This window comes from Pristiophorus japonicus, chromosome 11 (assembly GCF_044704955.1).
Source record: "Pristiophorus japonicus isolate sPriJap1 chromosome 11, sPriJap1.hap1, whole genome shotgun sequence".
Taxonomy (NCBI): Eukaryota; Metazoa; Chordata; class Chondrichthyes; family Pristiophoridae; genus Pristiophorus; species Pristiophorus japonicus.
In genome coordinates, this window is record NC_091987.1 from 58,013,307 (window position 1) to 58,036,105 (window position 22,799).

General features: G+C 45.4%; 1 protein-coding gene across 2 annotated transcripts in view; it reads right to left on the reverse strand.

Annotated features, from left to right (window-relative positions):
• Positions 1-22,799, reverse strand: part of srpx (sushi-repeat containing protein X-linked) — a 175,445-nt gene continuing 152,646 nt past the window's right edge. For both annotated transcript variants that reach the window (XM_070892920.1, XM_070892919.1), the window contains 2 exons: positions 3,890-4,011; positions 1-1,273 (listed from right to left, as the gene is read on the reverse strand). In XM_070892920.1, coding sequence (XP_070749021.1) covers positions 1,093-1,273; positions 3,890-4,011 — 303 coding nt within the window. In that variant the 3' untranslated portion in view covers positions 1-1,092. The remainder of the gene's footprint in view (positions 1,274-3,889; positions 4,012-22,799) is intronic.

Genomic DNA, 22,799 nt, shown 5'->3' on the forward strand with positions numbered 1-22,799 from the left:
ACATTAGCTTTACAGCACGCATGAATGTTTACCTATAATACCTGGTACTTGACGTGAAAGATGTATTTTCTTACTGTTATTTTCAGTGTCATCTTTTCCCTCCCCATGCTAGTTTTTCAATTCTATTTCATTTACAGATTTAAACCCTTCAGCGTGTGGATTGCGTACTTTCCCGAGTACAACTGTAACTATTTCTGGAATGTTCCCGATTTGGAATTCTTTTATTGAGTGGATACATACATAGTGTGTGACTGGACCTGTGCCAATTATGACAGATTAAGTATTTCTCCCATACAAATATTGCATTTACATTCATTTCCAATGTGTTCATCCAGAAGAATGAACTAATATAATGCAATACAATAAAGTTTGCTGCACTGAATTGTATTGGTTTGTTTGGGAACAGGCATTAAGTGTAGCCTGAGCGTCTGCCATTTTAAAGTTCAGACTAGCAATTGACATGTTCATTATATTTACTCCCTTGCTCCAACATCCAGCATACAATAATTACTCCCGTCTTCAACCCGCATCAAAATATGTCACCTGGCTTTAAAACCACCCAAAGTAGCCATAAAAAACCACCCAATCACACCACAAAAATGACCAACATTTAGAAAATAGATCTTCATATCTACAGTATATCTTTTTGATGAAAGGCACTGGACTGACCAAGTGAATATATAAGGACTAAGCATGGCAAAGAAGAGGTGGCATTTACTGGTAATAAGAACCAATACTAAATGCTCATTTAGGTGCCAAAAAAACAATCTATACTTTTTGAACTACATGAGAACAGTAGAACAAACAATTCTGGCACATTTCCAAATGTAGGTAAATCTTTCATTATTTTCGAACTTTACTCTTGTGGAACAGTTTTAAATGGAAGATGGGCATAAATTACATCATGATTACATCATGCACAATACTTTACATATTCATAATAATATAACAATATGCTGCACTTGAGCAAAGGTTTCAGAACCCATTACTTTTTATATATTAATAGCACTTTCAATATTTGAGAATACAGCTTGAAGATGCACCGAGCAAACTGCAGTTGTTCCACTGAGAGGTGAAATTGAGCTTTAGGAATCAAATACACGACTGACCAATTTCAGCTTGCAATTTGATTTCTTCTTTTCGCAAAGGAAATGTGTCAATCAATGTGAAGAGCTCAGCAGCAGTGACTAGGAAAGGATAGCGCTCTTTGTCCATACCATACTTGTCAATAAGGACCATGTTGAAGTTCGACTGTGAAATCTGGAGTAGCAGCCTGCCAATCAATAATAAAATGCATCACGGAAAAATTTGAAGAACGAGAAAATGGAACCACAAGTATTCACTGATGTCGGCCTCCCTTTCAATCCTGACAAACTTTACAATGCTTTTGTCAACTATCAAATTGGATTTGCAAATTAACTAGTTTTTCTTTTATATTTGCTACCCATTTGCCCATATTGTCAACAGTATTATCTTCGCATGTTCACATGCAGCCCTCCCCTTCAGCCAAAGAGGCAGGATAATCCCTGCTGGCAGTTTCTTCATTGCCATCTTGATAGATAGCTCTGACTATTAAACAGAAGATTTGATGCAACTAAGCAATGTCAGACTCTAACTGGTTTCCTACCTTCTGAAATGAAGCACCCCTTGTCAAATGGCAGTTACCATCAGCCAGGCCAAACATTAACTGATCTTGACTGACAGGCAGCCTGGGAACTCAAACCCATGATCGTATAGTTCAGCATTAATTACTCAACTACTTAACCTTCCGGCTCACACACGCTCATTTCTCTAAATATAATATGGCCCGTTTCCCACTCTCTAAAACTCTGTGCACACCTATTTCTCATGTGTCGGGGAGATAAAATTGGGCCTGGTGACTGCTCCATTGCTCTTGACGTGCATTTCTGGCTGTGGGTCGGATGGGTGAAGAGACAGTGCAACAGAAACAGGCTGCGATGTAAACTGGATTTCAAATAAGCAGAAATTACATCACTATGAATACCTCCCCGAGGCTGGTTGAAGGTCATGTGCTAATACTACCCATATAAACTAGGCAATGTCCATTAGAGGTTGCATCTGAGTTCCACAGTGCTTTAAAGGGAGAGACATCACCTTGGATTTGGAGTGGCACATCAACGATAGCAAATTTTAAAAACAAAAACAAAAGAACTGGAAATGCTCAGCAGGTTAGGCAGCATCTGTAGAGAAATGGATAAGACCTGAAGAAGCGACTTTAGACCTGACATATCAATTGACTGACTTTTGGTTCTCCGCAGGTGCTGCCTGACCTGCTGCGTTTTTGCAGCTTTTTCTATTTTGTTTTAAAATTTTCAGCGTGTGTCATATTTTGCTTTTTGAGCAACAAAAAACATTTTGCTGTAGTAGGGCTGAACGGAGTATGGGAGCTTTTAAGGAGAGCTAGGAAGTTGTAGAGAGATTTTGGCTCTCACCAGTGCCCTTAGCACAGTGTATATTCCCTTCAGAATCCCACTGTATCATAGAAAATTATGACACAGAAGGAGGCCATTAGGCCTATCGTGTTTGTGCCGGTCTAAAAAGAGCTACCCAGCCTAATCCCACCTTCCAGCACTAGGTCCGTAGCCCTGAATGTTACGGATCTTCAAGTGCACATCCAAGTTAAATGTGATGAGGGTTTCTGCCTCTACTGAGTTCCAGGCTCTCACCACCCTCTGGGTGAAGCAATGTTTCCTCATCTCCCCTCTAATCCTTGCACCAACTGCTTTAAATCTATGCCCCCGGTTATTAAGCCTCTGCTAAGGGAAATAAGTCATTCTTATCCACTCTATCTAGCATCATAATTTTATACATCTCAATTAAATCTCCCCTCAGCCGTCTCTGTTCCAAGGAAAACAACCCCAGCCTATCCAATCTTTCCTCATAGCTGAAGTTTTCCAGGTCGCTGGGGTTCCTTTCTGGAGGATGGAGTTGAGGAGTGGGGAAGTCTTGTTGACCGTGTGGAGCCTTGGTTGGACCACTCTTGAGTGCTGTGCATGGTTCTGGTCTCCATATCATTGGGCTGGATGTGGAGGCATTGGAAAGATTCAAGGGGGATTTGTGAGGATGCCACCAGAACCTGAAGATTATGGCTTTCGGGGGGGGGGGGGGGGAAGGGGCTTGGCAGGCTGGGCTTTTTTCTCTATAAAAGAGATGGCCGAGAGATGACTCGATAGAGCTCTTTAAAATGATGAAGGGGTCGACACAGAGAAGCTGTTTCCACTTGTGGGGGAGTCAAACACTAGAGGTTATAAATACAAGATAGTCACTAATAAATCCAATAGGGAAATCAGGAGAAACTTCTTTAACCAAAAAGTGAAGAATGTGAAACTTGCTACCATATGGAGTAGTTGAGGCAAACAGCATAGATGCATTTAATGGAAGCTAGATAAGTACATGAGGGAGAAGGGAGTAGCAGGAAGAGGAGTCATAAAGGTGGCATGGCTAGAGATTCTTTACCAGGGTGTAAATGGACACCTCCTTGCAACCAGCCAGCAGCAGCCTGGGAGCATGCACTTCCCTGACTCTAGATAGAGGATGTTTGAAGACAAGAGGGAGAAACAGAAAAAGATATGTGCCCTCTTAGAAGTGTACATACCCTCACAATAGGTCACAAATGTGGAACAGCACTTTTATTACAACTAAATAATAAATAAAAGCATTATATTTAAGTAATTGCCCAAGAATAAAGCACAATTTTTATTCATGATACTTGTGGCCCATTCCTTAAATATCAAGCCAACACATTGTTTAAATCCTGTAAGACCAGCATCTTACATTTCAAGCACTCCAGATTAGGCAACTATTTTAAATTTGATATACAACTTTATTCTAAAACTACAGAAAAGACTTTGTAATTGTGTTCTCTTACCTCAGCTGTAAAACAATTAACGGTGACAAGAATCTTTCTCTTATCCTCCCTATTAGCACGGGGTAAACACCAACTAGTTCTACGACTGTCACATGTCTCAAGTCAAAGTCACATATAGCTTGCTGCAAGGAATCATATGAAATATGCTTCAATATATACAACTCAAATTTCACTTTAACATTCTAATATGTTTATGCTCAGCAATTCATTTTCTTCAAGCGAGCAGCCTGCCACCATCTTCTCAGGACAAGAAGGCCGGACAATAAATGAGATCTTGCCAGCTTTGCCCACATCCCAAGAACAAATATATTTTGACATAAAACTCAACAGATTTCAAGTTTAGAACATTTATTTCAAAAGTCAATTGCCCCATAAAACGTTGCTGCGTGAAGCATTATCATGGTTGAAGCATCATGAATAGAACAGCAAATCCTAGTTGGACTAGATTGTAATACAGTGAAACCTGTACATTAGGGACACGCAAGAGCCTTGTATCAGGTGTCCTTTATTTGTAGGTGTCCTTTTCAAAATGGTTATTGAGTTAAATATCCCAGGATTGGCTGCATCTTCTGCAGTGTTCCTTCTTTTTTTTTTTGCCCTCACCTGGGATCGTGCCTAATTCTGGAGCCCCGCCACTGGAATGTGATTTCTGGTCATTTTGTGTTTGTTGGGTTTTCAGTTCATCACCATCCCGGGGCACTTTTCCACTGAGGGAGGAATGTCCTGATTGGCAGCATGCACAGGGTGAGATGGCTGCTGTGAGCCAGAGTGCCTGGGAGATCCCAGCCAAATAGGGGGGAATTAATGTCCTGCAGACCCCTGTCTAGGACCCCCTTCCTCTGTGTGCTGCAGCTGCTGATGTTTAAAGTACTGGGGGGATGGATAAAAGGCTGTTGGCATCTCATCAGTATCTGACGTACTGCTGGAATAGGGTTGCCAACTCTGGTTTGAGGTATTCCTGGAGGTTTGAACACGTGATGTCCTGCCCAATTCCAACCCGGCCCGCCAGGTGAAAAGCATGTGGGCCGGCAGTTAAAATGGTTCGTGTGACTTACCCGCACTGATCCTGCTGCCTTCCCGTGGGTTCCAATTGTAACCTAGTCTTCGGAGCAGGCAAGAGGATGGCAGAAGGGGTCCTCTTTAAGTATGCAGATTGAGCTCCAATGACGTCATCAGGATCCAACTGCAATTTTAACAGAAAGCCTGTGTGGGGAAGCCATTGTGGCTTCCCAACTAAGCTAACCTGTTACGAATAGGAGCCAGGGCCAGAAGTGGCCCGAAAAGGTAAGTGGATTTTGTTTTGTTTAGTTTCCTTGTGGTCCAGGAGCACCAGGGAGTGCTCTTCCAAGCCCCATAAAGGAAACCTTGAGATTCCCCTGCCCCAGGCTTCCCTCCTCAGATCAAGAGGCTCTCCTGACACCCCTCCCAACCACTAACCTGAGTTCCTTTGGATCCCCAGAGGCAGCCTTCTGCTTCTGCCTACCGGTCAGCTTCCCACCATGTCTTGGTGGGAGACTATACAGAATATTACTGAGAGTTAAAATCTCCCGGCCCTTGCTGTGAAGGCATCCAGATAGTTTGCTATCTGCCTTGTCCTCCTCCCACACAAGTCCTAGCCCCAAGTTAAAATCAGGGCTCATGTTTCACAGGCCAACACTACATTGATGCAAGGGCAGTGGCCCATGGAAAAGAGGCAAGAGACTTGCATGTCCTCAAATTTGTGATTATAAACAATTATAACCTTTACAGATTCTACCCCTGCTACTTTGATGTGTGATGGTGAGAATATACTCAGAGTGACAGGTTTCTAAACACCTCTGGTTCTACCCTTGAATCCAACCATTGTGGGAAGCAATTGGGATGTCACAAAGGTCATGGCCAACACTGATGTCCCCTCAGATCCACCCGTCTCTCAGCCTGTCCCCAGAGATGCGGGATCTGCCCGAGATGCTCAGACTAACACAATTTTCACTGATAACATGAAGAACAATCTTACCTATGGTGAAACTGTACAGCTCCCATCACAAACATGTGCACTGGGATATGTGAGTTAGAGATTGTGATGTATAGCCTCCATCGAGAACCGAGAAAGAATCCTCCTGGAAACCTATACAGAAGGTTCCCTCTTTTAAACCCCATAAACATCCCTCGTAGATGGTTTATACCAATGAGTGATCCACATGCCTGGAGGGGGTTGGACAACCTGTGTGCTCCATCTAACTGCAGCTCAAACCCTATCTCTGCCTCGAAGTGTGTTAATTTACTGCACTGGGCCATCAGGGTCCCCTACTGTAAGTATCAAATGAGCTCATATACCACTACTATAAAACAGGGCATCACTTTTCTCTTCGGCTAAAAAAAGTTAAATTTTAAATTAAAAATGTTTGTATCTGGACCATTAATTGTTAAATGTTGCCAGTTTTCTTGTTTCTACTAGTAATGTTTGTTTGTAATGTTTGGTTTCTGAAAACCAAATGTGGGGGGGAAAAAAAAAATCACTGAAAAAAATGCAAATATTGTCAATCTACCTCATCACTTTTCCTGCTCATCTGTTCTGTTATCCTGCCAACACTGAGGCAGACTGTCTTCGAGTATGTGCTAGTTTTCTCCATTATATGCCTCACTCTCATCACCTTTAATCACACCAAGGTATGATTCTTCATCGAAACACCTGTGAACTCATAGAAGCAAGTCATTCCCGTTCGAGGGACCGCCTATGATGACACCGTAGAGCTTTATTTCCGGCGTAGGCGATAAAAATGGGTTTTCAGGTCGCCGGCTTGTCGCCCAATCTCAAAGTCCCTAGTCTCTATTTTTGAAATTGGGCGTGACTTTGAGCGATATGAAATGGGCGGTAGCGTTAAATCTCTCTGACCTTCTGCCGTAAAGTGTCGCTGTCCTTAGCAATGGCATGGCAACGCTCGATTCCCGCGATTCAGGAGGTCAAGAGTCATCATGACATGCGCATAAGAGGAGAGAGGGAGCTGAGAGAGAGTGAAGGGGAGCGTGGGTGTGGTGTGGCTGCTTTGGGAGGATGGAGGGAGAGTTTAGAGCTTTAGAGCAAATTGGGGAAAAAAAAATTAGCTGTTACCAGCCAGATATTTGCCCGAATTTGGTGCCTATAATGGAGGGAGAGGAAGAGGCAACACAGGATTGTGGAGACTGATGCTGGCGAGAGCAGTGAGCTGGGAGAGGAGCATATTGGAGGGCACAAAAGAGCGAGGAGGTTTTCAGACGAGGTAAATACCTCCCTCTTGCAGGAGGTCGAGTTACGCTGGGGTAATTTGATACAGAGAGGGCGTGGGAATCCCACCCCAAAGGCCTACCAGAAGATATGGGCCGAGATAGCAGAGGTGGTCGTGTCGGCGACCAACAAGGAGCGTGAGTGCAACCAATGCCACAAACGATGGAACGCTCATCGGATCCGTAAGAGTAAGTATTACATTTATTTACATGTACTTGTGTATTTATATAAGTTGATTTGTAAGAGTCATGAGTGACTATCATCAGATGTGAGGTCTTTCACTTTTATTGTGAATGTTGTACTCAAAGCCTGCAGTCACAGTGCACGTCTTTAGGAAAAGAATGATAATTATCAAAATAATCATGATTATATCTGTCGGTTATGTGTTGTATCAGTCTCTGTGACAGTACCTAGCAATGATATCAGGCAATGACCTTATGCCATGTCGTCCTGCACCTTTTACAGAAGAAGCTATCGATGTTGAGGTCCGTGCAGAGGCAAACGGGTGGGAGGCCACCAGTCCCCAGCGACATCACTGAGATGGAGGAGCGAGTGCTTGCACACATGGGGAAGCACACCTGGACAGCCACGGACGCATCTGCAGACCCTGAAATGATGCCACGTGAGTAAAGCTTACGCCATTGCGTGATGTAAAGTCAATAGATGCCACACCCACTCATATCCGAACAATCATATATGATAGAAGATTTCTAAAATTGTCCTATAAATAATGCTGGCCTCATGAGAATCATTGCAATGCAGAATGTGTTGATGGTCATGAAATGTGATGTCTGTGATGATTTTGATAGGGGTGGTGCTTTTGTTGTGCATATGCTATGTGTAGCGCTGGAATCACCTTGTGACCCTAGCACCCCCTTCTCCTCTAATAACCTCATTTGTGTTTTGCAGCCCAGCCAGCAGCACGGCCCCAGGCAAGACCACAGAGGCCAGAAGGTGGGGGCGCGGGGCCGGACTCGCCGGACGATCCTACTACATCTGGTGCTGAGGATCTCCGACTCTCACCTGTCAATCTGCTGGGTCTGTTCTCTACAGATGAGAGCGCGGACTTCGAGGAACCTGCATCGCCAGGCGCCATAAGGCATTCCACCCCAAGGCCATCTAGTGCTCCTCTGGCCATTCCCGCCTCCACTCTGGAGGTACCGGGCCTAAGCACCTCGCTACAGGGCATCTCATTTATCCCCAGGACGGCGTTGACCCCGCGGAGGTTTCGTGGACGTGACAGGTCTGGTCCACGAGCGCCACGAGAGCAGAGAGATGGTGCAGTTGTCCAGGAGGACAGTAAACATTGGTGACCAGCTCCTCAATGCATTGGGGGACATATCCCGACAGCTGGCCACCATGACTGATTACATTCCGCGGATAGCAGAGGCCCTGGAGGCGATAGCCAGGAACACTGCTGGCACAAGCCGCCTAGTGGTCCTAGAGCACGGCACTCCAACCCTAGGTTCCGCACCACCAGTGCAAATGACACGAGAGGCAGGACCACGATCCTGCTTCTGGATCCGAGAATGCTCCCACCTCGGCACCCCCCTGCTTCCGTACCAGTGTAACCACCGCCTCCGCTTTCATCCCCCTCAATGAGGCACCGCCTGAGGAGCTCTTCGGCCAGGCAGCGTGGAGTGAGGAGGGGAAGGGGTAAAGGTGGGGAGAAAAAGGGGAGGGGGGAAAGAAAGTGAGGTATATGTCCACAGGTGATGGCTGTGTTATATCTCCATCTGGGTGTATGCAATTTGTTGTAATGTATGGGGGGAGGGGGCCACACTCCTGCTTTGCATTTGTATTCTGTGTTGCTGGACATGTTGACTATTTGATTGATGTCAATGGTCGAAAAAGTGGGTTGGGGGTGGAGTGTTTTTGCCCATGATACTTATGATTTCAGACCAATGGTCGTATAAAATGTTTTTTATTCAACACAACTTTGTTGCATTGTCTCAGATAGCTGGACTGTTACACACTGGTGATTCCTTAACATGAAAGGGTTAAATAAAACTTAAGTTGACTCAACTTAAACTTTAACTGGCACCAAGGTGATGGCCACCATTGATGTCTGAGCTGCACACACACAACAATGTGTCAGCGTTGTCAATCACAGCAACGTTCTTTCAGGCAAATCATTCAGTTATGAGCTCCTGACGCCGAAGAGTCTTGCAGCAATGTAGCCACCACGGGCCATTTCCTCCCGTCTGGAGGGGTCGTGGGCCTGCTTGCATAGTCAGCCTGATTGTCTGGCCCTAGCTGAGCATCCAGCCCCTCATCCTCCTCACTCTCCGAAGGTGGACCTTCAGTCCCTTCTGGCAATTCTTGTCCCCTCCTGATAGCCAGGTTGTGCAGCATGGAGCACATGACCACGAATTTAGCTACTTGCTCAGGGTTGTATTGTAGCTCCCCTCCTGAGTGGTCAAGACATCTAAAGCGCTGCTTAAACACAGTTATTGTTTTCTGGACCACATTGCGTGTGTCTCTGTGGCTCTGGTTGTATCGCTTCTCGGCCTCGATGTGGGTGTCACGCAGAGCGGTCATCAGCCAGGTGCCCAGGTTGTCACCAAGTATCCAGCATTGTCTTTGTGGCTGACTCTTAAAGATGTCAGAGACAGCGCTCTCACACAGGATGTGAGCCTCATCGAAGCTGGCCGGACATTTGGCATTCACTGCCATTATGATCTGGTTGTGGTCGACAACTAGTTGGACCTTCAGAAGTGAAATGCTTTTCTGTTACGAAAAAGCTCTGGGTCCTGAGAAGGTGCCCGCAAGGCAATGTTAGTGCACTGCACTGTATTGCTCTCTGCACCCTGGGGAACTTAGCAATGCGGTAGAATGCTCCAGCCCTGTCAGTCTGAGCCACAGTGGTCATGGGGACGTAGGAATTTCCACGCCATTTTTTTTTAATAAGACATGAATAACTTTCATTTAAATGAATCTTAAATATGTAGTTATATTTTCTATTTTTTAATTAGTGTTTTAGGTGTTTGGGGGGGTTTTGCATTCATAATAATGGGAACTCCAACTTACGGAATTATTATGAATGAGAAAATACTTACCTGTGATTGGGTGACTTCTGCGCACGTCCCTACAAGCATGCGCTGCGACGCGCAGGGAGAGGAGGCCTGTGGATCGGGAACTTGAGCGGGCACAGCAGCTTCAGGTGGGTACGCATTTTTTCTCTAAAATCTAGTCGAATGCCCGAGGGAAGGAGAAAGCGGAATTTCTACACCAATGTCAATTTTTGAAAGCTCACTGTTGATGATGGATGGCACACAGAGGAACCATGCACTGATATAGTAACAGTCAGTGTCACCAAATGATAGGACAATGGTTTAGGCTTGCAGTTCTCAAGACAATGAGCTCTTAATGTCAGCCTGTACAGTGGATTTGAGGGATATGCTCAGTATGCTCAGCAGCTGCTTACAGAACAGCAGGAGTAGAAAGATGGAAACGTGGCATGTAGCTTTGGGGGATGGGTAAAAAAGGGAGAACCATAATAACCTGTTATTAACATAATGCTGGTTTTCAGCTTTGCTGGTCGCTGGCCTGTGATTTTACTTTTTCTCAGTCACTTTGACCTACGGTAACCTCCAACTTGCGTCAATTTCACCATCATCTTTCTGCACTGTTACCGACTCTTATTCCTATGGCAACAACCTCCACCTTCGAACTCTTTACCCTTCAAATACCTTCTGGACTTCATTCGCCTGCTTTGGACAGCGGTTCATCGATGCTCCGTGCCAATCCCATCCAGCTTACATCGGCTTTGTCCTTCCATGGGTCATAGAAACATAGAACGTAGGTGCAGGAGTAGGCCATTCGGCCCTTCGAGCCTGCACCACCATTCAATATGATCATGGCTGATCATGCAACTTCAGTACCCCATTCCTGCTTTCTCTCCATATCCTTTGATCACTTTAGCCATAAGGGCCACATCTAACTCCCTTTTGAATATATCTAACAAACTGGCCTCAACAACTTTCTGTGGTAAAGAATTCCACAGGTTCACAATTCTCAGAGTGAAGACGTTTCTCCTCATTTCGGTCTTAAATGGCTTACCCCTCATCCTTAGATTGTGACCCCTGGTTCTGGACTTCCTCAACGTCGGGAACATTCTTCCTGCATCTAACCTGTCCAATCCCGTCAGAATTTTAGATGTTTCTTTGAGATCCCCTCTCATTCTTCTAAATTCGCTGCACTCCCTCAATAGCAAGAGTGTCCTTCCTCAGATTAGGAGACCAAAACTGTACACAATACTCAAGGTGTGGCCTCACCATGGCCCTGTACAACTGCAGTAAGACCTCCCTGCTCCTATACTCAAATCCCCTTGCTAAGAAGGCCCGCATGCCATTTGCTTTCTTTACTGTCTGCTGTACCTGCATGCCTACCTGCAATGACTGATGTACCATGACACCCGGTCTCGTTGCATCTCCCCTTTTCCTAATCTGTCACCATTCAGATAATAATCTGCTTTCTGTTTTTGCCACCAAAGTGGATATCCTCAAACTTATACACATTATACTGCTTCTGCCATGCATTTGCCCATTCACCTAACCTGTCCAAGTCTCCCTGCAGCCTCCTAGCATCCTCCGCACAGCTCACACTGCCACCCAGTTTAGTGTCATCTGCAAACTTGGAGATAGTACATTCAATTCCTTCGTCTAAATCATTAATGTATATTGTAAAGAGCTGGGGTCCCAGCACTGAACCCTGCAGCACCCCACTAGTCACTGCCTGACATTCTGAAAAGGACCCGTTTATTCCCACTCTTTGCTTCCTGTCTGCCAACCAGTTCTCTATCCACGTCAATACATTACCCCCAATACCATGTGCCTTAATTTTACACACTAATCTCGTGTGTGGGACCTTGTCAAAAGCCTTTTGAAAGTCCAAATACACCACATCCACTGGTTCTCCCTTGTCCACTCTACTAGTCACATCCTCAAAAAACTCCAGAAGATTTGTCAAGCATGATTTCCCTTTCATAAATCCATGCTGACTTGGACCGATCCTGTCACTGCTTTCCAAATGCGCTGCTATTAAATCTTTAATAATTGTTTCCGACATTTTCCCCACCACCAATGTCAGGCTCACCGGTCTACAATTCCCCGTTTTCTCTCTCCCTGCTTTTTAAAAAAAAAGTGGGGTTACATTAGCTACCCTCCAGTCCATAGGAACTGAACCAGAGTCCATGGAATTTTAGACCACCAATGCATCTACTATTACTAGGGCCACATCCTTAAGTACTCTGGGATGCAGACTATCAGGCCCTGGGGATTTATCGGCCTTCAGTCCCTTCAATTTCCCTAATACCATTTCCTGACTAATAAGGATTTCCCTCAGTTCCCCCTTCTCGCTAGACCTTCGGTCCCCTAGTATTTTCGGGAGATTATTCGTGTCTTCCTTAGTGAAGACAGAACCAAAGTATTTATTCAATTGGTCGGCTATTTCCTTGTTCCCCATTATGAATTCACCTGATTCTGACTGCAAGGGACCAACATTAGTCTTCACTAATCTTTTTCTCTTCACATATCTATAGAAGCTTTTGCAGTCACTTTTTATGTTCCCTGCATGCTTACTCTCGTACTCTATTTTCCCCCTCCTAATTAAGCCCTTAGTCCTCCTCTGCTGAATTCTAAATTTCTCCCAGTCCTCAGGTTTGCTGTTTTTTCTGGCCAATTTATATGCCTCTTCCTTGGATTTAGCACTTTCCCTAATTTCCCTCGTTAGCCACGGTTGAGCCACCCTCCCTTTTTTATTACGCCACACAGGGATGTACAATTGTTGTAGTTCATCCATGTGATATTTAAATGTCTGCCATTGCCTATCCACCGTCAACCCTTTAAGTATCATTCTCCAGTCTATCCTGGCCAATTCACCTCTCATACCATCAAAGTTTCCTTTCTTTAAGTTCAGGACCCTAGTCTCGGAATTAACTGTGTCACTCTCCATCTTAATGAAGGACTCTACCATATTATGGTCACTCTGCCCCAAGAGGCGTCGCACGACCAGATTGCTAATTAATCCTCTCTCGTTACACAAGACCCAGTCTAGGATGGCCTGCTCTCTAGTTGGTTCCTCGACATATTGGTCTAGAAAACCATTCCTTATACACTTCAGGAAATCCTCCTCCACAGTATTGCTACCAGTTTGGTTAGCCCAATCAATATGCAGATTAAAGTCACCCATGATAACTGCTGTACCTTTATTGCACGCGTCCCTAATTTCCTGTTTGATGCCATCCCCAACCTCACTACAACTGTTTGGTGGTCTGTACAAACTCCCACTAGCGTTTTCTGCCCTTTGGTGTTTCGCAGCTCTACTCATATAGATTCCACATCATCCACGTTAATGTCCTTCCTTACTATTGCGTTAATCTCCTCTTTAATGTTACCCCACCTCCTTTTCCTTCCTGTCTGTCCTTCCTGAATATTGAGTTCCCAGCCTTGGTTATCTTGGAGCCATGTCTCCGTAATCCCAATTACATCATATCCGTTAATAGCTATCTGCGCAGTCAATTCATCCACCTTATTACGAATGTTTTTTAGAATTATGTTGTAATGTGGCCCTTTTTGATTTTTGCCCTTGCTTTCTCCTTCGTAACTTTTGCTTCTGCCCCCTTTTTAATTCCCTCTGCCTCCCTGCATAGAATCCCATCCCCCTGTCTTTGACCCTCGGACTTTGACCCTGGTCTCCCTACTATTGTCTCCAATCTATTCCCTACTACCAGGCAATATGTATCCCATTAATTACTACATTTAACCAGGCCTATATAACCTGAGCTTTTCCCGTGTCCATTTGCATGCACACTTTGGCGGCTCCATTCAATACTTTTCGACTCCCCCCCCCCTCTTTTCCTTTTCTCTCTATCCTTCCCTGACCACTCTCTCCTGCCGTCATGCCTCCTTTCATCTCTCCTCTCTCGGATACTATGCCCTCCCAAATCCCTACACAATCATTCATTACTCTTCGGCCTTCCTAGTCTCCTGCCGCCGTCCCAAGCTTGACTCGCCCTCAGTTAAACCGACAGCTTCCCTTTGAGCCTTTCTTGGCATCCTATGGAGGGTCCATCGAGGCACTCATCTCTGCCTCCTTACGAGCAGCAACCTCAACTGTCCCATCCTACCCTCTCGGCGACCTTCCCGCCCAGCGCATCCACTGAGAGATAATCTCCTCCACATCCAACCTACTCTCCCACCCCCCCCCCCCCCCCGAGGACGCTGGCAGTGGATCAGCCATCATTGACCCTCTCCGCATCCCCCTCCAGAATGTCCGTTAACTTGCGAACAGGGCCCTTGCCATCCATGAGCTTATCGTGGATGATGGCATCGACATCATGGCCCTGACGGAAACTTGGTTGAGGGGTGATAACACCTTACCCTTAAATGAAGCCTCCCCGACTGGCTATACCTTTCACCACTTGTCCCGCTCAGCCTGCCGTGGTGGCGGTGGGCTCTCATCAGCAAATCACACCTTGGATGTCCCCTTACTCCTCCGGCACTTTATCCTCCTTTTAGCATCTCAACTGATTCCATCCCTCTCACCTCTCATTTAAAATTTTTGTTCTCTACCGCCCACCCAAGTACCATAGAAATTTTACTACCGAGATATCTTCAATGCCTTCTTCCTTCAGCCTCGGCACCGAAGACTGCTCATCCTCGGTGATTTCAACCTCCATCTCAATTTATCATGCTCGCTCTCCTGAGTTCACTAGCCTCCTATTCTCCCTTAATCTCTCCCTCCATGTAAACTACCCAACCCATATTCACGGCCATCCCCTCGAACTTGCCATCTCTCGTGGTCTCGGTACTCCCATCGTGTCAATCACGGACAAGGTCATATTTGAGCACTTGCTTGTATCATAGTGTAAGAGAAATTTGGCATTAGGGGTACCAGCGGGACAAGGGTTAAAGTGCTGGTTCCTGCAATGGCCCATAAGGAGGTAAAAGGCCTCTCTTCGGCCTTGTACCAAGGATCCAGAAGTTATCAATTCAATAATATTCCGACAGGATACGATGTGAGAACCTAAACAGACATTGATAAGACCTTGCGAAGAGGCTCGAGGCGACTCACAGGCACCAAGGAAATGTATAACAAATTCCGACCTAATGAAGTCATTCTGGTCACGGCCTAAAGCGGTCACGAGGGTCTTGACCTGTCAATCCAAAGTAGCACTAATAAGGTAGTCCAATTAGAGAAGTAGCACTGATAAGGTAGTCCAATTAGAAATCTAGGGAGGTTTTGTCCGGGAACAGAGGGGTTTTGAAATGTATAAAAGTTGTATGATTGTGCTGTTCGGAGAGCATCTCCACTCACAGGCGACTGTGATAAGAGGTGTTCCCGGACGTTCGTAATAAAGATCGTTATACTTTGCCATCCGCCTCTGTCTGCTAACTTCGAGAATTGCTACGTGGGCTGGGGCGAGCGTCGACCCTCTATGTCAGTGGGCCCGCTCGTGGGAGAGGAAGCCTTCCCATCTCCCCCTTACATTTGGCGCTGCGAGCAGGGTATGGACTTCCAGAACGGAACAATGACCCAGCTGTTGGGGTGAGTATGTTTTAATTTACCATCTTCAAGTTAGAGCTGTGGCAATGTAAACCGCAAGGGAAGGACATCCGTACAAAACCATCTGTAGCGAGTCCCGGAGGGACGGAGACGGAGGACAAGGACGATCTAGGGGTAAAAGGTGCATCCTAAAACGCGCGCATGGAGGTAGCACGGCAGTGCGATCAGGGTACGACGCAAGGGAAGATATAGAGGGAGGTCTATTGACCCGAAGCTGTACGAGCGCACGGTGCTGGGACGAGAGAGAGAGGGAATAGAGACAACGTCCCTGAGCAGTGACGGGATATATTGACCCAAAGCGTGCAGTGGTACGAGTGCACGGCGCCAAGGGAAGACATATAAATAGCGTCCTGCATACCTGACACAAATTTAAGGGAGTATCCAAGACCCTCATAGCCCGAAGAAGATGGATAACATGGCTAGTAAAAAGGCGAATAAAACCAATCATTAATTGTAACTTGCGTAATTACGTAAGGCCATAAAAAAGCTGATAATGACTATCTTAAGTGACATATGGATCCAAAATTAGAACCGGCCAACCAATCAATAAGCTTTGTTGAATGAAGAGAGACTGTTGTAAATGTCTGGTCGTTGAGTGAGAGTCCCTGTGTGATTTTGTGACTGCAGAATGAATTTTTATGTTGTCATGTTTCTGAAAGCCTGGTTGGAAGAGGAATGTAAGTGTCTGTTTATTTTAGCTCCACCCACTTTTCTAAACAGAGTGAAAGTTTTTTAACCCTTTGTAGTGTTGTCCTGTATGTGGGAAGTTTTAAGACATTTTAAGTTAGAAACGCAGGTGTGGATTTATTCGGTAAGTTATGGAGCTAGGAAATGCACAAAGGGTAGGTTTGTTGAGCAGAAAACAGCAAGCTTTAGCAGTTTAGAAGAGACTTTGTAACGACCTTGAAACTGGAATTTGAGATAACGAAAAACAGCCCTCCGTGTAAAATACAAAACCTAATTTGAAGAAAGGAGATCTGAAAAAAAAAGACGTAACGTACTAAATAGGTGCTGACAAAAAAAAAGGGGTGTTTGCGATGGAAAAAGACATACTAGTTGATATCGGCTGTGAAAAGAATATTGGTTTAATTGGAAAAAAAAAGAATTTTTCGGATGATTACGTGAAGTCACATAATGACATCAGGCTTTCTTATAAACCTGTAAAGGAGTTAACCCTTTCCATTGATAGCTGTTTTATACTGGACATTAGTCATTTGGATTTCTAAATAGAATAAAAAAGGCTCACCTGACAGATAGAGGAAATCGTGGGATAGTCAGAATAAAAATAAAAACAGAACTAGCCTATGTAATAATACTCGCCTGATACAAATAAAAGAAAGATACTCAAACAAAACAAATTCAAGAGTTAAAGGCTAAGATAAATAAGCTGGAAGAGATTTTTTTTTTTAAATGGGACCAGACGGATAGTGCAGTGCGCAGCCATAGCACCATCACCTATGGCAATAGAGCCCACGGTGGATAAGTGTAGTCCACAAACCCAACCTAACTTTACCTCCGATTTCACAGAGTGACCGCAACATGCATGGATAAAAGATGAGTAGACCGGAACCTAACACCTGGTGACGACCAGGCTATGTGTTTAAAATTTGCAGATAAAACACTCACCGAGATGGGACCGCAGCAGCTACTTCGACTCTGGAGACTCAGGATACTGGGAACCTTAAGGCCCACGCAAGCACTGGATAATACAGATGGACTACGAGAGATATAGCACACGCAGGAAAGACACAACTACATGAACTAGCCTTGCTTAATTTAACTGCCGAAATATGCATCCCAGCAGCCAAGGTCTGGAGCAAGGACAGAACTTATTTTAATGCATGGCTATGTATAGTGTATTAAGTAAGGTTGTAATGCAGCAGGCTGCCGATGCTATGGGCGCCAGTATGGGGTAGGGCACAGAAATCCAACTGGATGGAATTTCAGTTCTAGAAGCCCATGCCTGGGCGGACGAAGCTGCAAAACAAGCAGCCAAATCCACCCCGCAAGAACAGAAGGGTGGGAACAGAACGGAGCAAAAAGGGGGGGGGATGGAGTGTGAAGCCCTACCACTGCCCCAACAACCACCCTGGGGACAACAAATCTTCCCAGCACAACCACGCAAGTCCTCCCATGAGCCCGTCCATAAAGACTGAAGCCAAAGGGGGGCTAGTAATAAAGGAATCTAAAGAAAGGATATAATTTGGGGTGCGTCAGCGACGACTTAACCTAAATCTAATGGATATCATTCTTCCTAGCTTCTGTGGGAATGAAACTATACAGTCTATACCAGAACCTGGCACAACGGATCCTCGAAGGCCCAGAATCCACTACCCTGAGATGCGGCAGGGGTTACGACGATGAATTCCATAGACCTGTAGGCAATATCTGACCGGGCTAACAACTTAATGGCGTAGTCTTGAGGGGTTTACTGGGGAGGGACTTGGATAACCAAGCCCTACATGCGCGGTGAGGAGATGGCACGGAAGGGGAACTGTTACAGGTGGCCCATATGATGTAACAAAGGGAGACCCCTTATACCAGATCGATAATATTGGTGAAGTAAGAAACCAAACTCGGTTGCGTTACCATCAGCCTGCCAGATGGGTGATTAAAGTTAACAATAGTACCAGAGGCATTGCCATAACCGACTGTTATAAAAATAACCAAGTGGTTTTATGTCGCGGTACGCCATGAATGACGAATGATGATTGCGGATTCCACCAGATAAACGGATGTATGCTGAGTATTACTCCTCTTGAACACGATCTGGAGACCATCGCTGCCCCGCAAGGGAACGGAGAGTGGGGCGTGAGCACGCGGGCAGCCAACTTAACAATATACATCCCGAGACAACGGAAATCATCCACGGAACAATACCAGAATTAAATGAGGAACAATTACGTCTGGTGCAAGGAATCTAGAATCAAAGATGACAGTATATCCTGCTTATGGAAGAAATAGACAACTTACAGAGAGACACTAATGCAATGCTGGCTGATCAGCCCTGATACTCAAAGCTGTGGGACATTGGACTTGATAATCAAATTCACCCATGGATAAAAATAATATCACATGTACTTATAGTAATACACGGCCTGGTTCTGATGGTCATGATGGGATTAACATGTGCACGAATTAAACAGGTCAAACGATACGTCAGGGCACGCACTATGATTAAGGCCATAAGGGATGAAAATTTAAGCAGTCCAACAGGAAGGACTTACCTTATATAACTCTGTGGGAAGGTTTCAGGAGGTCCCGAAGCTTGGGAGATGGCCACCCAGGTGAACGGACCTATCTTGAACTCGCCTACAGGGAGATAGTTATCGGGAAATATGGCCAGCTTGGCGTATAGCCAAGGGCCAAAAGGGGGGAATTGTAAGAGAAATTTGGCATTAGGGGTACCAGCGAGACAAGGGTTAAAGTGCTGGTTCCTGCAATGGCCCATAAGGAGGTAAAAGGCCTCTCTTCGGCCTTGTACCAAGGCTCCAGAAGTTATCAATTCAATAATATTCCGACAGGATACGATGTGAGAACCTAAACAGACATTGATAAGGCCTTGTGAAGAGGCTCGAGGCGACTCACAGGCACCAAGGAAATATATAACAAATTCCGACCTAATGAAGTCATTCTGGTCACGGCCTAAAGCGGTCACGAGGGTCTTGGCCTGTCAATCCAAAGTAGCACTAATAAGGTAGTCCAATTAGGGAAGTAGCACTGATAAGGTAGTTCAATTAGAGATCTAGGGAGGTTTTGTCCGGGAACAGAGGGGTTTTGAAATGTATAAAAGTTGTATGATTGTGCTGTTCGGAGAGCATCTCCACTCACAGGCGACTGTGATAAGAGGTGTTCCCGGACGTTCGTAATAAAGATCGTTATACTTTGCCATCCGTCTCTGTCTGCTAACTTCGAGAATTGCTACGTGGACTGGGGCGAACGTCGATCCTCTATATCAGTGGGCCCGCTTGTGGGAGAGGAAGCCTTTCCATCTCCCCCTTACAATAGAAACATAGAAAATAGGTGCAGGTGTAGGCCATTCGGCCCTTCAAGCATTCACCACCATTTAATATGACCATGGCTGATCATTTTTGCAACTTTAGTACCCCATTCCTACTTTCTCTCCATACACCTTGATTCCTTTAGTTGTAAGGGCCACATCTAACTCCATTTTGAATATATCTAACGAACTGGCATCAACAACTTTCTGTGGTACAGAATTCCACAGGTTCACAATTCTCTGAGTGAAGAAGTTTCTCCTCATCTCGGTCCTAAATGGCTGACCCTTTACCCTTAGACTGTGACCTCTGGTTCTGGACTTCCCCAACATCAGGAACATTCTTCCTGCATCTAATCTGACCAATCCTATCAGAACTTTATATGTTTCTATGAGATCTCTTCTCATTCTTCTAAATTCCAGTGAATATAAGTCTAGTCGATCCAGTCTTTCTTCATATGTCAGTCCTGCCATCCCGGGAATCAGTCTGGTGAACCTTTGCTGCACTCCCTCAATAGCAAGAATGTCCTTCCTCAGATTAGGAGACCAAAACTATACAGAATATTCAAGGTGTGGCCTCACCAAGGCCCTGTACAACTGCAGTAAAACCTCCCTGCTCCTATACTCAAAACCTCTAGCTATGAAGGCCAACATGCCATTTGCCTTCTTCACCGCCTGCTGTACCTGCATGCCAACTTCCAATGACTGATGTACCATGACACCCAGGTCTCGTTGCACCTCCCCTTTTCCTAATCTGTCACTATTCAGATAATATTCTGCCTTCCTGTTTTTGCCACCAAAGTGGATAACCTCACATTTATCTACATTATACTGCATCTGCAATGCATTTGCCCACCTAACCTGTCCAAGTCACTTTGCAGCCTCTTAGCGTCCCCCTCACAGCTCACACTGCCACCCAGCTTAGTGTCATCTGCAAACTTGGAGATATTACATTCAATTCCTTCGTCTAAATCATTAATATATATTGTAAATAGCTGGGGTCCCAACACTGAACCTTGCGGCACTCCACTAGTCACTGCCTGCCATTCTGAAAAGACCCGTTTATTCCTACTCTTTGCTTCCTGTCTGCCAACCAATTCTCTATCCACGTCAATATATTACCCCCAATACCATGTGCTTTAATTCTGCACACAGATCTCGTGTGGGACCTTGTCAAAAGCCTTTTGAAAGTTCAAATACACCACATCCACTGGTTCTCCCTTGTTCACTCTACTAGTTACATCCTCAAAAAATTCTAGAAGATTTGTCAAGCATGATTTCCCTTTCATAAATCCTTGCTGACTTGGACTGATCCTGTCACTACTTTCCAAATGCACTGCTATGACATCTTTAATAATTGATTCCCACTACCGATGTCAGGCTAACCGGTCTATAATTCTCTTTTTTCTCTCTCCCTCCTTTTTAAAAAAGTGAGGTTATATTAGCTACCCTCCAATCCATAGGAACTGATCCAGAGTCTATAGAATGTTGGAAAATGACCACCAATGCATCCACTATTTCTAGGGCCACTTCCCCCACATCCACCCACAACTTCATTCTCCCCACCCCCCCTCCAATCCTACTTCCTCTGTGTCCACCCCTGGAAAAAAACTCTCTCCAAACTTTCTTACAACTGCACTTATGAAATCCCAACTATCCAGCCTTTGGCCCTCCATTCACCATGACGTTTCTGCATCTACCGATCTGCTCAACCACACCCTCACCACTATTGTCCCCTCAGATGCTCTAACAATGACTCCACAAGGCAGTGTGTTGTACTTGAACTGTAGTGACCTTAGTCCTTTATTAGTTAACTCCAGAATGAGGATCACACCTGGTGACCTGCCTTTTATACTAGGCCAGGCACACCTATACAGGTAACCTACGTGTCTCCCACAGCTGTGCCCTCTGGTGGCATACCTTGAGATAGTACCAACAGTAGCCATGTAGGATATATGACAACCACCACATTTGATGCCCTAGTCCCTATTAAAACAATCACTCTCTCTCACCCTGGCCTTTCCCCCGGTACAGTCTCAGCTTCGCTACCTTAAGTCAAAGGGACGCAGACTTGAACGGATATGGCAGACAACTAGTTTAGCCTTTCACTGTCAGATCTGGTTGGACCACATATAGTATTATCGGAACCTGCTCTCGTCTGCCAAAATCACTCACTATTCCAGAATCATTCTAGAAGGTAAAGATAAACCCCGGCTTCTATTTTCCACTGCTATCTGTCTTGTTAAACCCTTCACCTGTCTCCTCCACCCTCACCTCTGACAATAAGTATGAGGAGCTCATGTCTCTAAGATTGAGACCATCCATTCAGCTGCCTCTGCCACTTCCCTTCATTCTCTTAGCCTACCGGGCCAAACTTCCTCTCAGGTTCCCCCTGTCCTAGCCCTGACATTTCTCCAGTTTCTCTCCGATCTCCCCTCATCACCTCTCCGTGCTCATCCTGTCCATGCGACCCACTTCCTGCTCCCTCGGCCCTCTTCCCACCAAACTGCGGACCAGCAAACCTCCTGTCCTGGCTCCTATGTTAGCTGACGTTGTGAACAGTTTGCTCTCCACAGGTCCTGTCCCCCTCTACCTCAAATCTGCCGTCATCACCCCTCTCCTAAAAAAAAAACCCAGCCCTTGACACGTCCGTCCTTGCAAACTATTGCCCCATCTCCAACCTTCTTTTCCTCTCCACAGTACCGAAACGGCTCTCATCAGAGTCACAAATGATATCCTTTGTGACTGTGACAAAGGTAAACTATCCATCCTCGTCTTTCTTGACTTCAATGACTATCTGTTCCATCTGTGACAGAGACTGTGGTTCTCGTATTGGACTGTACAGCCACCTCAGCACTCATGTTAAGAGTGGAAGCAAGTCTTCCTCGATTCCGAGGGACTGCCTATGATATCCTTCTCCAAAGCCTCTCCACCGTCGAACAGCTGGGTGGGACTGTACTCGCCTGGTTCCATTCTTATCCATCTAACCGTAACTAGAGAATCACCAGCAACAGCTTCTCTTCCCATTCCCGCATTGTTACCTCTGGTGTTCAAGGATCTATCCCTGGCCCCCTCCTCTTTCTCATCATGCTGCCCCTTGA